The sequence below is a fragment of the Pollachius pollachius genome (genome assembly GCF_949987615.1).
Source record: "Pollachius pollachius genome assembly, chromosome: 4".
In the NCBI taxonomy this organism is placed as follows: Eukaryota; Metazoa; Chordata; class Actinopteri; order Gadiformes; family Gadidae; genus Pollachius; species Pollachius pollachius.
In genome coordinates, this window is record NC_136937.1 from 29,801,179 (window position 1) to 29,817,763 (window position 16,585).

A 16,585-nucleotide genomic window follows, 5' to 3' on the forward strand; every position below is an offset into this window, starting at 1 on the left:
GCTTTGAGTCTAGGGAGGAGGGTGCTGGAGGAGACATCCCTCTCCAAAACTCAATCTGTGTCTGCAGGGCACATTATAAACCAATGTTACATACACATACATTTAAAGAGTTTCTTTCTCGTGTACAAATACACACTGCTTCCTTTTATGCAAATAATGTATCATAACAATTACTTTCTGTATTTGTTTTCCTCTCTGAAGAAGACGGCAATGACATTAGAGACTGCAGCACGCAGCGCAGCGCCACCTCGGAGAGTCTGGGTGTGGACGCCCCTGGCTCCTCCCACATGTCCAGTCACAACGGGGAGCTGCGGATCCTGAGCGTCTACGGTCAAGGGGAGGGCCCACTGGCGGTGGACGGCCATGACACCCTCTTCGCAGCGTCAGAACCGGAGGCCTTGAGCTCGCTGTCCGCTGACCACAGCGTGGCCAAGAGTCTGAACTGCAGCGTGCGGCTCGTCCGCCTTGAGGAGCTGACTGGGCATCGGGGCGGCCACAAGGGCCGGCCCGGTGTCTTGGGTGGCAAGGTTTTTCCCAACAATGCCAATATGATCGTCCACAAGAGGACCCACACCGACATGAAGCCGTACGGGTGCGACCAATGTATGAAGCGCTTCATTCTGAAATGCCACCTGAAGCTCCACATGAGGACGCACACCTACGTGAAGCCCTACAGGTATGACCAATGCACAAAGCGCTTCAGTCAGAGCTCCGCCCTGAAGATCCACATGAGGACTCACTCTGGGGAGAAGCCCTACAGGTGTGACCGATGCACAAAGCGCTTCAGTTATAGCTCTGTCCTGAAGATCCACATGAGGACTCACACCGGCGAGAAGCCCTACAAGTGTGACCAATGCACAAAGAGCTTTGGACAGTTAGGCCACCTGCATTCCCACATGAGGACTCACACCGGCGAGAAGCCCTACAAGTGTGACCAATGCACAAACAGCTTCGGACAGTCAGGCAACCTGCAGCTCCACATGAGGACTCACACCTGCGTGAAGCCCTACAGGTGTGACCGATGCACAAAGCGCTTCAGTTATAGCTCTTTCCTGAAGATCCACATGAGGACTCACTCTGGGGAGAAGCCCTACAGGTGTGACCAATGCACAAAGCGCTTCAGTTATAGCTCTGTCCTGAAGGTCCACATGAGGACTCACACCGGCGAGAAGCCCTACAAGTGTGACCAATGCACAAAGAGCTTTGGACAGTTAGGCCACCTGCATTCCCACATGAGGACTCACACTGGCGAGAAGCCCTACAAGTGTGACCAATGCACAAAGAGCTTCGGACAGTCAGGCAACCTGCAGCTCCACATGAGGACTCACACCGGCGAGAAGCCCTATAGCTGTGTTCAATGCAAGATGCGCTTCAGTCAGAACTCCTCCCTCAAGACCCACATGAGGACTCACACCGGCGAGAAGCCCTACAAGTGTGACCAATGCACGATGCGCTTCAGTCAGAGCTGTGGCCTGAAGGCCCACATGAGGACTCATTCCGGTTAGGAGATTGCCTAGGGTGACAAATGTGTTGGGGGCGCCCTCTAGTGGCGCCCTTAATTCCCACTAATCATAGAATTAGAACAATAATTAGAAATTAAACAGGTTTATTAACCGTGATCATCATAGGGCGTCCCCTCAGCCACACGTGCAAGACGACACTTTATGTTGGGCAAGTGATCAGATGCTGTATTGATCAACCTCGATGTACATTGATTCTCAAAATGAAGAGGTCTAAACACTTATAATTTGTTAAATATTCTTGAGCATCCTTCATAGTATTTTTGTATACAATTCATTAGATGATCTTTTATGCTTAGTTCCACAGTTAATATAGTTAATTTCATGTTAAATATTCTTGAGCATCTTTAATTTATGTATGGAGGTAGACCATATTTAGCTTTTTTAAGATTCCTCGCATGAGCACCAATACACTTAATGGAGTTCATCCATACTTTGAACCAGAATTCGAGTGTGTAATAAGTTATTAAAAATAATAAAAAAAAATGTTCTGAAACTTTTCTGTTGTCCATGCATCACACATTGTTTTATTTGTAATGTAGTAGTGTATGAAGTGGGTGAAAAAACTGCTAAGCAAAGTAAAGGTAAATCAGTTAATGTGAGTCTTCAGGGATGTTTAGTATAGTAATGTCAATTAACAGGCAACACTCGCTATGGGAACGGGGGGCGCAAAACCCAATCTCGCCTAGGGCTACCAAAGGGCTAGAACCGGCCCTGGCTACAGCGACCCAAGCATTTTGCGTGTGCACATGCTCTAGCACACGGGCAATGGGGTGCTTTGACACGGGGTAACCGGACGCTTTGACACCTCTATCCTATATTTGTGGAAATTACTGCTTTTGGTCGTTTTTTTATCACGATTAAACGTTTTCCAACTTTTTATTCACTTTGTTTTTATAATTAATTGATGTCTGTGTGATGAAGAATAACTTTTTTTGATAGGGTTAGGGTTAACCCTAACCCTATTTGATTTAATTGTAGAGCTTGATCATGGTAAGATACAGGCAGGAAACTTACCAAGCATACATTTAGTGAGACGATGGGTATGTGTCACTTCTAGAGATACGAGCGGCCCAGGTGTTCGAGAAACCCAGAAGCTCAAGGCCACAAAAACAAGTGTAATTCCCGCACATAGCCACAAGAGGTCAGCACCAAGCAACAAACTGAGTTGCAATGCCAACACAGCCGCAAGGGATCAGCACAGCTTAAACATACGGGTATCCAGGAGGCGGGAGTTCAGCACCATGCTTAGCCAATCAGAGCACATAACTGAGTCCACTCCTGCCCAGTATTAAACTCACAACACATAGCCCAGGGTGCAGAACGCTCCAGGGAGGGCATCCACGCATGCCCAGCTAAGCGTAACTCCACGCATGCATAATACAATTCCTCTCCTTTTGCTTCATAGATATCATAGCAAACCTTTCCCAAAATAAAGTGACCTACAAGCGACCCTGACACGGCAAACTTTTTCCAAAGAACACTGCAATACACAGTGTTGGGAAAGTTCACTTTCTTCGTGAACTAGTTCAAAGTTCAGTTCACAAATCTTAAAATGAACTAGTTCAGTTAAACGTTCATAATTCAAAATTTTGAACTAAGTTCACAGTTCCAAAAAATGAACTAGTTCATAGTTCTTTTTTTCAATATGTTGCTGTGAGCTTTTCGTTTTTTCTGGTATTTTGAACATTGAGCCCCCTTTGTGGTTTGTCTAGGATGATATAGAGTGGTTGAATCAAGTATCGTAGCGAAATACGGTTTCTATCGTGTTTTATTGCACATTTAGCCCATTTTGTAAATCCCATTGATTTCTGTTGGAAGACTCATTACTCGTTGGCCGGAAACGGAAAGGGGGGAGTGTTCACGTTTGGTTGTAGTCTTTTCGCTCGGTTCTAGCCCTACTGATGAGACGGAGAACCGAGCGAAAAGACTACAACCAAACGTGAACAACCCCCTTTCCGTTTCCGGCCAACAAGCAATGATTCTATGAGATATTCTAGTCCGCTGAGCTATGAGCCAGAGAGAGCTAACGTTATGGATTGTACATATTTATAATTCGAAATTCGTCTCAGCCTTTATATCACAGATACACTAGGGTCTATAGCATATAACCGCGTTGTCTGATTACAGTTTAATTCATTTTCCACAATTGAACAGCTCTCGTTTCGAAGAATAATCACCGTGCCATTTGTTTCAATGGGAATCGCGCTGGTCTATACTTTCAAAATAAAGTGTACATATTTATAATATGAAATTCGTCCCAGCCTTTATATGACAGATACTATAGGGTCTATAGCATATAACCACCTTTTCTGATTACAGTTTAATGTAACAGTAAGCTGGCAACACCTCAACTGCAAATGAACCGCACGGAGATTACCATGGCAACCGGTCAAACAACACGGCGATCTGCGCGCGCATCCGCCGTGTTGATAGAGAAATAACCCCCCCATTGAACGAAGTTAAACCGAGTGAGCGTGCCGTTCACTGACACCAGAATGAACGAGTTCACAGTAACGTTCATCAGGCAGTAATACAGTACGTTCAGTTCACGTTCGCCCAAAATATGAACGAGTTCATGAAATTTCGTTCAGTGAACACGTTCAGGCACAACACTGGCAATACATGTGATTCAAGAAGCAGTTAGGGGTTAAACAGTGAATATAAATACATGTGATTCAAGGTGCAGGTAGGGGTTAGACAGTGAATACAGATACATGTGATTAAGCAGCAGGTTGGGGTTAAACAGTGAATACAGATACAAGCGACTAAGCAGCAGGTAGGGGTTAAACAGTGTACAGTGTGGAAATCGTGATTTGATGAAAGAAGCGATTTCTCACGTTGACAACGCAACGGCGTGTCATTTATTGTTGCTCACCAAACCGGAATAAACAAACCGCGCCGTTGTCATCACAACCAAAACAGGTCCGCTTCCTTAAAGAGACAGCGTCCCTTATATTGGAACACAATAACATGTCGTGCAGAACGCACGACTGATGATAAGCAAAACAAGGATAATAAGGGAATATATATCAAGGGAAATAAATGTAACACACAGTATGGGGAATTGTTTCCATAATGTCCACTACATACGTCCCCCAAGAATTCACCATAACAAAAACAATCCAAAGTCAGCGAGGAGGAGGGCGAACAATTCGGCCACAACGTCTCCTCTGCACTTGGGCGTGGGTCGAGGCCCCTGCGCACGGCGGCGGCGCCTCTGAGGCATTGGGGCGGGAGGGAGAATGGCGGTGTGAGGAAAACCTAGGCTCCACCCTCAGGGACTTGGGCCGCACCGGAGGGCGCCCACGCTTTGGAGGCTGGGCAAGCCCAACAGGCTTGTCCACATCCAGATGAGCTGGCTTAAGGCGGTCCACAGAAATGCGCTCTGCCCTACCGCCAATGTCCACCACAAAGTGCTTTACCCCCGTCTCCAAAACACGGAACGGGCCGTCGTAAGGAGGCTGCAGCGGCCCCCGGTGTGTGTCATGACGGATGAAGACGTACTCCGCTGACGAAAGACGTGGGGGCGTGTAGGATTGTGGGAGGCTGTGGCGTGAAGTAGGCACAGGCGCGAAAAGCCTAGCCCTATCCTGAAGCACTGTCCGCTGATGGGCTGAGGACCAGGGAATTGTAGAGTCAGGAACGAAATCCCCTGGAACCCGCAATGGCTGGCCATACACCAGCTCCGCTGATGAGGACTGTAGGTCCTCCTTAGGGGCAGTCCTCAGGCCCAGCATGACCCAAGGGAGCCTGTCAACCCAGCCACTGTCCTTGAGGCTGGCTCGAAGAGAGGCCTTCATAGCACGATGAAAACGCTCGCAAAGTCCGTTAGCCTGGGGGTGATATGCAGTGGTGCGGTGAAGTTTCACACCCAGGCTGTCCGCAATGGCGTTCCAGAGCTCAGAGGTAAACTGTGAGCCCCGGTCCGAAGACAAGTCAGATGGGGTGCCAAACCGGGCAACCCAGGTACCGATGAACGCCCGCGCCATCTCAGCAGTCGTCCCTGATGTCAATGGGACAGCCTCCGGCCATCGAGTGGTCCTATCCACCATGGTGAGGAGGTAAGTGAAACCCAGGGAGGAAGGAAGAGGACCCACGAGATCCACGTTGACGTGGTCGAATCTTCGCTCCGGCACCGGGAAATGCGCCAGCGGAGCCTTGGTGTGGCGGTGAATTTTTGGTCGCTGACACTCCACACAAGAGTCTGCCCAGTCACGCACATCCTTCTTGAGGCCATGCCAGACAAACTTGGCCGCCACCAACCTCTGAGATGGTTTCCTACCCGGGTGGGAAAGGCTGTGCACAGCGTCAAAAACACGTCGTCTCCATGCCGAGGGAACGACGGGCCGTGGCTCTCCAGTGGAGACATCACAAAGCAGCATGGTGCCGCCATTGCCAAAAGCGATCTCCGACAACTGCAGTCCAGTGGCAGCAGTCTTGAGTGCCTGTACATCCAGGTCCGTGACCTGATCGGCTGCCATGTGGGCGTAGTCAAGCCCCAGGTGGACGGCCCCCACAACGGTGCGAGAGAGGCAGTCTGCGACAAGGTTGGCTTTGCCTGCAACGTGTTGAACGTCTGTGGTGAACTCTGAGATGTAAGAGAGTTGTCGCTGTTGGCGGGCAGACCAAGGCTCAGACACCTTAGCCATGGCGAACGTTAGGGGTTTGTGGTCAACAAAAGCTGTAAACTGTCGACCCTCTAGCAGTGAACGGAAATGTCGGATGGCGAGGTGAAGTGCAAGCAGCTCCCGGTCAAACGTGCTGTACTTGCGTTCAGGCGGGCGTAGCTGGCGGCTAAAGAAAGCAAGCGGTTGCCAGGCACCATCCACCCACTGCTCGTGCACACCGCCCACTGCATAGTCCGAAGCGTCTGTTGTGATGGCAATGGGCGCATCAGGTGATGGGTGTGCCAGCATCGTCGCTTTGGCCAACGCGGCCTTTGCATCCATGAACGCTTTGTCTCTCTCCGAGGACCAATCCACCAGATGTTTTGGTATTTTCCCCCTCAAGGCCTCATGCAGGGGGCACATGATTGCAGCAGCTCTGGGAATGAAGCGGTGGTAAAAGTTCACCATTCCCAGGAACTCCGGCAGGGACCTCACTGTGACGGGCCGTGGGAAGTTCGAGATCGCGTCAACCTTAGATGGGAGTGGCACGGCCCCGCCCTTGGTGACTCGATGTCCCAGGAAGTCGATGGTGGTCAACCCAAACTGGCACTTAGCTGGGTTGATGATAAGTCCGTGCTGGCTGAGACGCTCGAAGAGGATCCGCAGGTGGGCCAGGTGTTCGGTTTTGGAGGTACTGGCCACGAGGATGTCGTCCAGGTACACAAACAGGAAAGGCAGATCACGTAGTACAGAGTCCATGAGGCGCTGGAATGACTGGGCGGCGTTTTTCAGGCCGAAAGGCATCCTCAAGAACTCAAACAGTCCAAAAGGGGTGATCACTGCTGTTTTGGGCACATCGAGCTGTTGGACAGGAACCTGGTGGTATCCACGGATGAGGTCCACCTTCGAAAAAAGAACTTTGCCAGCCAGGTGTGCTGAAAAATCCTGGATATGAGGCACTGGATAGCGATCTGGCGTTGTAGCGTCGTTAAGCCTGCGGTAATCGCCGCAGGGGCGCCACCCGCCGGCGGGCTTTGGAACCATGTGGAGAGGCGAAGCCCACGGGCTGCTGGAGCGGCGGATGATGCCAAGGCGTTCCATGCTGTCAAACTCAGCCCTGGCAATGGCCAGCTTGGCTGGGTCTAGTCGTCGTGCCCGGGCGTAGACAGGCGGGCCATTGGTGGCGATGTGGTGCTCCACTCCATGCTTGGCCTTAGATGAAGAAAAGGTGGGCTGTGTGAGCACTGGAAACTCTGCGAGCAGGCGATGAAACTCGTCGGCCTGCGAGAGCACGCTAGACAGTCTGATGGAGTCCAAACCACTGAGAGCGCAGGTGTATGAAGAAAACGTGGTGGCGTCAATCAAACGACGGTTTTTGACATCCACCAGCAGCCCATAAGCGCATAGAAAGTCCGCACCCAGGAGGGGGACAGCCACTTTGGCTGTGATAAAGTCCCAGCTAAACCGCTGACCGCCAAAACATAGTGCAACGTGTCGAGTGCCATAAGTGCGTATGGGGCTACCATTAGCAGCCTCCAGGGGGGGGCCAAATCCATCCGCCAGGATGTCCAGTGGTAATGCAGGCAGAATGCTCCTCTGTGCGCCGGTGTCACACAGGAAACGGCGCCCGGAGATGGTGTCCTGGATGAACAGCAGCCTGCCAGTGCGGCCGACACTCAAAGCCACTACTGAGCGCCGGCCCTGGCGTTTCCCGTCCCCCTGAAGCTGCAAGGTGGTAGGCATTTCTTGGCCCTGGAGCCGAATTTAGCGTGGTAAAAACACAGGCTTGTGTCAGAACGTTGCCGGAGCGAAACTGTAGCCACTGCAGTGAGCGCTGAGTCACCAGGGAGCGGGGCGGCGGTGTGAGGGACTTGGGCCGAGTTGGTTGCAATGGCGTACGCAGGATGGAGCGCAGCAGCAGTCATGCCAGGGTGTTGAACAGCCAGAAAAAACCTGTCAGCCTCCTCTGCCAGCGCGCGGCAATCAGTGATGGCAGTGTTGGCCAAAGCAGCCCGTACCTGAGACGGGAGTTGACGCAGGAAGAGCTGGACGAAGAGGAAATCAGGCCTGTGCTCTCCAAGCAGATCCAACATCCTGTCCATAAGTTCAGACGGTTTGCTGTCGCCCAAGCCTTGCAGAGAAAATAGCCGGCTAGCCCTCTCAGCATCAGAAAGTTCAAAAGTCTTCAGCAGGTGAGCCTTGAGTGCTGTATACTTATTCTCTGCAGGGGGATGTTTCAGGAGACTAACCACTCTTGTTGCTGTTGAACTGCCGAGGGCCGACACTACATAGTAGTATTTGGTGGTGTCCGCGGTAATTTCACGCAACGCGAACTGTGCCTCAGTCTGCGCGAACCAAGCAGAAGCCGACGACTCCCAGAACTCCGGGAGTTTCAATGAAACAGCATTCGTCGACATAGTTGTTCGGTGTGTCACTGGAATGCGTCCAGCAGACAAACGTCGGGGTCACCAGTGTGGAAATCGTGATTTGATGAAAAAAGCGATTTCTCACGTTGACAACGCAACGGCGTGTCATTTATTGTTGCTCACCAAACCGGAATAAACAAACCGCGCCGTTGTCATCACAACCAAAACAGGTCCGCTTCCTTAAAGAGACAGCGTCCCTTATATTGGAACACAATAACATGTCGTGCAGAACGCACGACTGATGATAAGCAAAACAAGGATAAGGATACAGATACATATGATAAGGGTCAGGTAGGGGTTAGGGGGCATCTTGCTCTATAGGATTCTACAGGTTATAGGCTAGTGACATTGGCAATCAAACCCAGTACCTCTCAGCTAAACTCTACACACACACACACACACACACACACACACACACACACACACACACACACACACACACACACACACACACACACACACACACACACACACACACACACGCTGCCAGTGATTTGCATACGAGTTATGTCTTTCTTTCTCGTGCTCACCAGTTATTTCTCGTGAGCACCAGATACTTTCTCGTGCTCACGAGAAACGTTTGTTTGTTTGTTTGTTTGTTTATTTATTTATTTATTTATTTATTTATTTATCGTTTGATTTATTTTTACCCCATGTCCCTTTATGGGTTCCGTACCTTTCTCGGCTTTGCCCGCCCAGAGAATTTGGCTCGACCGCCCATGACAAAGTGAGCTACGACCGTGTGAGCATCCACAAAGTTCTTTCCTGTAGAGACATCATGGCTTGCAAACGAGCGAAGCACGGCAGTTGCTCAGTGTTTGGATGTACAAATGAATACAAAAGTTTGCTTTTTGTCCCTTCATCCGAGCCCCTGAAGAACCAGTGGGTTAATTTTATTTTCTCTGGAAATGATGCGCCAGTCTGCTCCAAACATTTCACCGACGACTGCTTCCTCAACTTGGGCCAATACAGAGCTGGACTTGCTCAATGTCTGAACATTAAGTCTGGATCAGTACCAACTCTCCTCGGCTCAGCTACAAACCTCGGACAAGTTAGTCAACCAACGGTACTGTATATTTACTATCACTATATATTGTTGTTGGTTTACTGAATATGGTTACCGTTTTACCATTATAATGTTGCTGTAGCATTAGCTCTACAGCTAACAACCCAGTTACTGTCGCTAATGCAAAGGTAGACGGCATCAGGTATGATTTGATTCACCGTTCATACTAAGCGTGCACCTCTGCAAACCAGGGGGATCACACGAGAATGGGCACAATGGGTTGTAAATTAAGGCTTTCTTTTCCCTGAATTAGTTGTTCAAACTTACTCTGACCATAACAATGTGGCCAACACGGGAGCTAGCCCCAAGTTTTTTTTGGACGTCTCTTTGATGACAGTATCGCCTCTTCCAAGCTTCTTGCCTTCTTCAAGGCCATCATATAAATACAGCCTCACTGTGATAATGTAGTCCAGATTTGAAGAGTCTAGGGGTAGTGGTTTTCAATCAGGACCAGTTCTAATGTGGTCTGGAACACAAAAAAGCGTTGAAATGTGTCTTGAATGCATTTTCACAAATAGGGAAAAGGTTTCACAAATCTGAAACTATGTTTTATATAATGTATAGCCGCACTGTGATAATCAAGTCCAGATTTGAAGAGTCTAGGTGTAGTGGTTTTCAATCAGGACCAGTTCTAAGATGGTCCAGATGCAAAAAAGCAGTGAAATCTCCCTTTTTTGGTACTTAAACTAATCAAATAAAGGTTACATGAATTGTAAATTGTGTTTTAAAGACTGTTTAGACTCTTAAATAATCTAGACCAATTAAAGCGGCTATACCGCGACTGAAGAGGTTAAACAACGAAGAATCAGTCGCTGCATGCCGCTCGTTAAGAATCCCTTAACCTTTTCCTTAACTGCCGAATTGGATGCTGCGAATCGGATGCTAACTTCAGCGTCGTCTGATTTATACTGCTTGGATACCAAGGGAATGTCCCGAATCTTTAAGAATGTCTGCCCAGTGCCCACCCTACAAACGAATACAACTGTCTTTTACCAGCTACGTGACCGCAGTAGTTCTTGCGTTTACCGATGATGAAATAATGCTGCGTTGCTTTCCAGGGACTCTTTCTAGCCCTTAAGTTACGAGCTGGAACTGGGAGTAGGCTACATCGATCTGGTACGAATTCACGGGTAGTGAGTTGCGGGTTTGACTGCCGTTCCAGGGCACTTTCACGGGTAGAAGGTTGTGAAAACACAGGTTACGGGTTGCCTGGAACGCACCAATACGCCCACTTATTACTACTTATTGACCTCTTCTCCCAGGTCTTCACCTAGCGCCACTTCACAGCTAGCTACTGCTGCTGTAGCGGCATGTTCAACGCTTTGGACGTTGTTGTTCCTGTCTGTATCCCCAACAGTAGCTGTAAAAAAAAGTGTGGCATCTTTGGCCACGTTGCCAAATACTTAACGGCGTCTTATAGATTTTTTCTTTTATTTGAGCCGCTGGGGTCACTTTATTTCCTAGCCCTTTTCCTAACCCTTAATTTTATTTTCGTGTTTAGGCTCCTCTTCCTTCGTCTCTGTTTGTGTATTAAAAAAAAGAAAATATATATGATTTTCTTTTGGGGGGGGGGGTGGTTAGGGGCCCCCCAACTGTGGGCACCCTCGGCCTATGCCTCTATTTTAAGACCGCCACTGAGGCAAATGTCATTACCTAAACATCTTATATCTTATCTTATATCTTCTTACAACTTGCATATGTTGGAATATATACAAAGTAATAAATTGAGTACTGATTTGACCTTGTTGTCACTGCACAGCCCAGCTCATCAAGTGCTTACAATCAGCTGCTTCTCTCAAGGGATGTTGCCTGCCAGACAGACCACCTGGAAACACATACTGTAGGCACACAACTATCGTTAAAGACTTTGCGGTCACACTTTACAAGTGAAGGTATGTACTTTCCATCTTGAGTACATTTACTTTTGATGAGGTAGTTTCTAAGCAGCATAGATTCTAGGCTGATTCTAGATTCTACCTGCGCTTAAAAGCCGGGTCCTCTTTGGAAAAGCATCATGACCAGCGCCCTGCTAAAACACCAGTCAAACTTGGGTGTCGCATTTCAAAGATGGAATCAGTCAAGAGCCCAGAAGGGTTTCAAGACAGATGCCACATGAGCTGGTTTATCATTCTTGAACATTAATGAATTCAAAATGTTTATATGTAACTGATCACCTTACAAGGAAGGACACTTAGTCGCTTGTTCATGTCAAAATATAATATTTGCGCTTGTCTTGCATGTCATGTTGCATGTTGTGCTCAGATCATTTTGCGATGGTGTTCGTTGAGTGTATAAATACACACTGCCTCCTTTTATGCAAATAATGTATCAAAACAATTACTGTCTTTTTTCTCTCCCTCTGCAGAAGACTGGGATGCCTTTGGAGACCGTAGCACGCAGCGCGACGCCACCTCAGATAGTCTGGGTGTGGACGCCCCTGGCTCCTCCCACATGTCCAGTCACAGCGAGGAGCTGAAGATCCTGATCGTCCACGGAAAAGGGGAGGGTCCACTGGCGATAGACGGCCATAACACCCTCTTCACCGCGTCAGAAAGGGAGGCCCTGAACTCGCTGTCTGCGGACCACAGCGTGGCCGAGAGCCTGGAGCGCGGCGAGCGGCTGGTCTCCAGCGAGGAGCTGAGTGTGCAGGTTGGAAATCATCTTCTCATTCACCATCCAAAAGAGAGGCTTCCTCTGTTACAACTCCAGCACACACCCTTAGAAAGAACACACCTTTATGATTCAATGTGTCGTAAGTGGGGATTATTAACTATTCTGTGAAAATGAAAGAATATGTCTTGTGTGTGTTTCCTTCTTTATGTGGAAAGCAGCAGACCCCAGACACCATTTCAATCAAGGTTGAAGAGGATATTGGTGGAGGCATGCCCGCTGTAGGTTAGTAATACACATTGCATCTATGCAAGCAAACGACCTGGATCAACTGAGAATGTACTCGATTCTACCTGTGCTAACAAGCCTGGTCCTCTTTTAAAAAGCATCATGACCAGAGCCCTACTAAAACACGAGTCAATCTTGGGAGTTGCATTTCAAAGATGGAATCAGTCAAGAGCCCAGAAGGGTTTCAAGACAGATGCCACATGAGCTGGTTTATCATTCTCAAATCAATGAATTCAAAATGTATAATTTTTAGCTGATCAGCTTACAGGGAAGAACATGTTATTGCTTGTTATTGTCAAAATAGAATATTTACGCTTGTCTCGCATGTCATGTTGTGCTCAGATCATTTTGCGCTGGTGTTCGTTGAGTTTCCTCCACCTGGTCACCTGCTTGAGCTTTGAGTCTAGGGAGGAAGGTGCTGGAGGAGACATCCCTCTCCAAAACTGTGAATCTGTGTCTGCAGGACACATTTTAACCCTCTGTGTCAATGTTACTTACACATATATTTAGAGGGTTTCTTTCACGTGTACAAATACACACTGCCTCCTTTTATGCAAATAATGTATCAAAACAATTACTTTGTCTTTTTTTTCTCTTTCTGCAAAAGACTGCGATGCCTTTGGAGACCGTAACACGCAGCGCGGCGCCACCTCGGAGCTTCTGGGTGTGGACGCCCCTGGCTCCTCCCTCATGTCCAGATACTGCGGGGAATTGAAGATCCTGAGCGTCCACGGAAAAGGTGAGGGCCCACTGGTGACGGACGGCCATGACACCCTCTTCACTGCATCAGAAGTGGGGGCCCTGAACTCGCTGTCTGCGGACCACAGCGTGGCCGAGAGCCTGGAGCGCGGCGAGTGGCTGAGTGTGCAGGTTGAAAATAATCTTCTTATTCACCATCCAAAAGAGAGGCTTCCTCTGTTACAACTCCAGCACACACCCTTAGAAAGCACACACCTTTATGATTCAATGTGTCGTAAGTGGGGATTAACAACTTATCTGTGAAAATGAAAGAATATGTCTTGTGTGTGTTTCCTTCTTTATTTGTAAAGCAGCGGAGCCCCGACACCATTTCAATCAAGGTTGAAGAGGATATTGGTGGAGGCATGCCCGCTGTAGGTTAGTAATACACATTGCATCTATGCAAGCAAACGACCTGGATCAACTGAGAATGTACTCGATTCTACCTGCGCTAACAAGCCTGATCCTCTTTTGAAAAGCATCATGACCAGAGCCCTGCTAAAACATGAGGACTACTTATGCAGTAGAATGATTTACATCTTCTTCATGGCAAACAGGTGTCAGGAATGCTGAATCAGCTCTGACTCCCAATATAACTACAGTTTTGGTAAAACATGTGATGAGGCAACAACAGATGACCTGGGTTGTGCCTTTATGACTTCCCCACATCCTTAAAAGGCGGAGACTTAGCGGTGCCTTCTCAGCTAGAGCCCTTGACAAGGAACAATGCATAATCAACAAATAGAAGTTAGAAAGAAAGAATGTCAAAATATAATTCTTCCAATACACACCAGTGGGTACAAAGCACGTACTGTATCCCTTTGTGCAAATAATGAATTAATACCATTACCTTCTCTCCGTCTTTGTTTTCCTCTCTGAAGAAGACAATGACATCAGAGACTGCAGCACGCAGCGCGGCGCCACCTCGGAGAGTCTGGGTGTGGACGCCCCTGGCTCCTCCCACATGTCCAGTCACAACAGGGAGCTGCAGAACCTAAGCTTTTACGGACAAGGGGAGGGCCCACTGGCGGTGGACGGCCATGACACCCTCCTCGCTGCGTCAGAACTGGAGGCCTTGAGCTCGCTGTCCGCTGACCACAGCGTGGCCAAGAGCCTGAACTGCAGCGTGCGGCTCGTCCACCTTGAGGAGCTGACTGGGCATCTGGGCAGCTGCAAGGGCCGGCCCGGTGTCTTGTGTGGCAAGGTTTTTCCCAAAAATGCCAATATGATTGTCCACATTAGGACCCACACCGACAAGAAGCCGTACGGGTGCGACCAATGCATGAAACGCTTCAGTCTGAAAGGCACCCTGAAGACCCACAAGAGGACTCACCCCGGGGAGAAGCCCTACAAGTGCGACCGATGCACAAAGCGCTTCAGTCTGAAAGGCACCCTGAAGACACACATGAGGACTCACTCCAGGGAGAAGCCCTACAAGTGTGACCAATGCACGATGAGCTTCAGTCTGAAAGGCACCCTGAAGACACACATGAGGACTCACTCCAGGGAGAAGCCCTACAAGTGTGACCAATGCACGATGAGCTTCAGTCTGAAAGGCACCCTGAAGGCCCACATGAGGACTCACCCCGGGGAGAAGCCCTACATGTGCGACCAATGCACAAAGCGCTTCAGTCTGAAAGACACCCTGAAGACACACATGAGGACTCACTCCGGGGAGAAGCCTTACAAGTGTAACCAATGCACGATGAGCTTCAGTCTGAAAGGCACCCTGAAGACCCACATGAGGACTCACCCCGGGGAGAAGCCCTACATGTGCGACCAATGCACAAAGCGCTTCAGTCTGAAAGGCACCCTGAAGACACACATGAGGACTCACTCCGGGGAGAAGCCTTACAAGTGTAACCAATGCACGATGAGCTTCAGTCTGAAAGGCACCCTGAAGACCCACATGAGGACTCACCCCGGGGAGAAGCCCTACATGTGCGACCAATGCACAAAGCGCTTCAGTCTGAAAGGCACCCTGAAGACACACATGAGGACTCACTCCGGGGAGAAGCCCTACAAGTGTGAACAATGCACGAAGAGCTTCAGTCAGAGCTCCACCCTGAAGATCCACATGAGGACTCACACCGGCGAGAAGCCCTACAAGTGTGACCAATGCATGAAGAGCTTCGGAGACAGCTCCAGGCTGAAGATCCACATAAGGACTCACACCGGCGAGAAGCCCTACAGGTGTGACCAATGCACGATGTGCTTCGGAGAGAGCTCCGGGCTGAAGATCCACATGAGGACTCACACCGGCGAGAAGCCCTACAGGTGTGACCAATGCAGGATGCGCTTCAGTCAGAGCACCTCCCTGAAGACCCACATGAGGACTCATACCGGCGAGAAGCCCTACAAGTGTGACCAATGCACAAAGAGCTTCGGACAGACATGCCACCTGCAGATCCACATGAGGACTCACACCGGCGAGAAGCCCTACAGGTGTGACCAATGCACGATGCGCTTCAGTCAGAGTTCTGCCCTGAAGTCCCACATGAGGACTCACTCCGGTTAGAAGCCCTGCGTGTGTCTGCAGTTCAACACCAGCTAAAGCCAGGGCCGCCGATTGCAATAAGCCAGTGGTTTTCAAACTGTGAGGTGCGGCTCCCCTGGGAGGAGCCAGAGTTCTTCAGGGGGTGCCTAACGTGAGAAAAAAATAAACCAGAAAAAGTAACAGAAAAAACAGGTGTTCGAAATCGTTCTCTATTCACTCACTCACTATTCCCTATATAGTGTTTATGACATAGTGCACTATATAGGGAACGAACAAACAAGAATTCAGACACTACGCTGAACATTTCTAAGCGTCATTTGCGTCAGTAAATGCGCAGGGTATTTGTGTGACGCAGACAGATGCGCCCACATCATGTAAACAAACCGGGCACCCACGAGGAAAGCTGGAGGTTGTATTGATGTTGAATGTGACATTTCCTTGATCAAGGTTTTTCTTATTAATTTTGAATGTTACATTTTTTATGTTAAATCCCAAATAAATTGAACACGCAGTTAATATCCTTTCCTAGGTCCTCTTGTTTATGTTGGTAGATTAGCCATGTCATGTCACGTTGTCATTGGATACATGGAGCAGAACATAGTGGGTCATATGTCCAATGCTTTTTGGAAACGTTTTCTTCATAAAACGTGCCAGACAGATTTTGTATACATTTTATTCCTAAGTAATTAGCTACATGGGTATACCGTCTTTCAGAATCTTTCAATACCGGCACTAAAGAGAGAAAAAAGAGTGCATCCTCATTGTACACAGCACTTCTGAAAATGCACTTCCAAATGCGTCTTTGTCTCCAACACATTTCAAACCAAACT

General features: G+C 48.8%; 1 protein-coding gene across 2 annotated transcripts; it reads left to right on the forward strand.

Moving 5' to 3' along the window:
• Positions 1–12,456: 12,456 nt before the first annotated feature.
• Positions 12,457–16,250, forward strand: LOC307074992 (uncharacterized protein). Of its 2 annotated transcripts, XM_079735452.1 has the most exons (4): positions 12,457–12,517; positions 13,128–13,390; positions 13,570–13,636; positions 14,140–16,250. In XM_079735452.1, the coding sequence occupies exons 1-4, from the start codon at positions 12,505–12,507 to the stop codon at positions 15,774–15,776; spliced, it is 1,980 nt and encodes a 659-aa protein (XP_079591578.1). In that variant the 5' UTR covers positions 12,457–12,504; the 3' UTR covers positions 15,777–16,250. The 2 variants fall into 2 exon arrangements, with proteins under 2 accessions (XP_079591578.1, XP_079591579.1); XM_079735453.1 differs by lacking the exon at positions 12,457–12,517 and having other exon boundaries at positions 13,149–13,259.
• Positions 16,251–16,585: the final 335 nt, after the last annotated feature.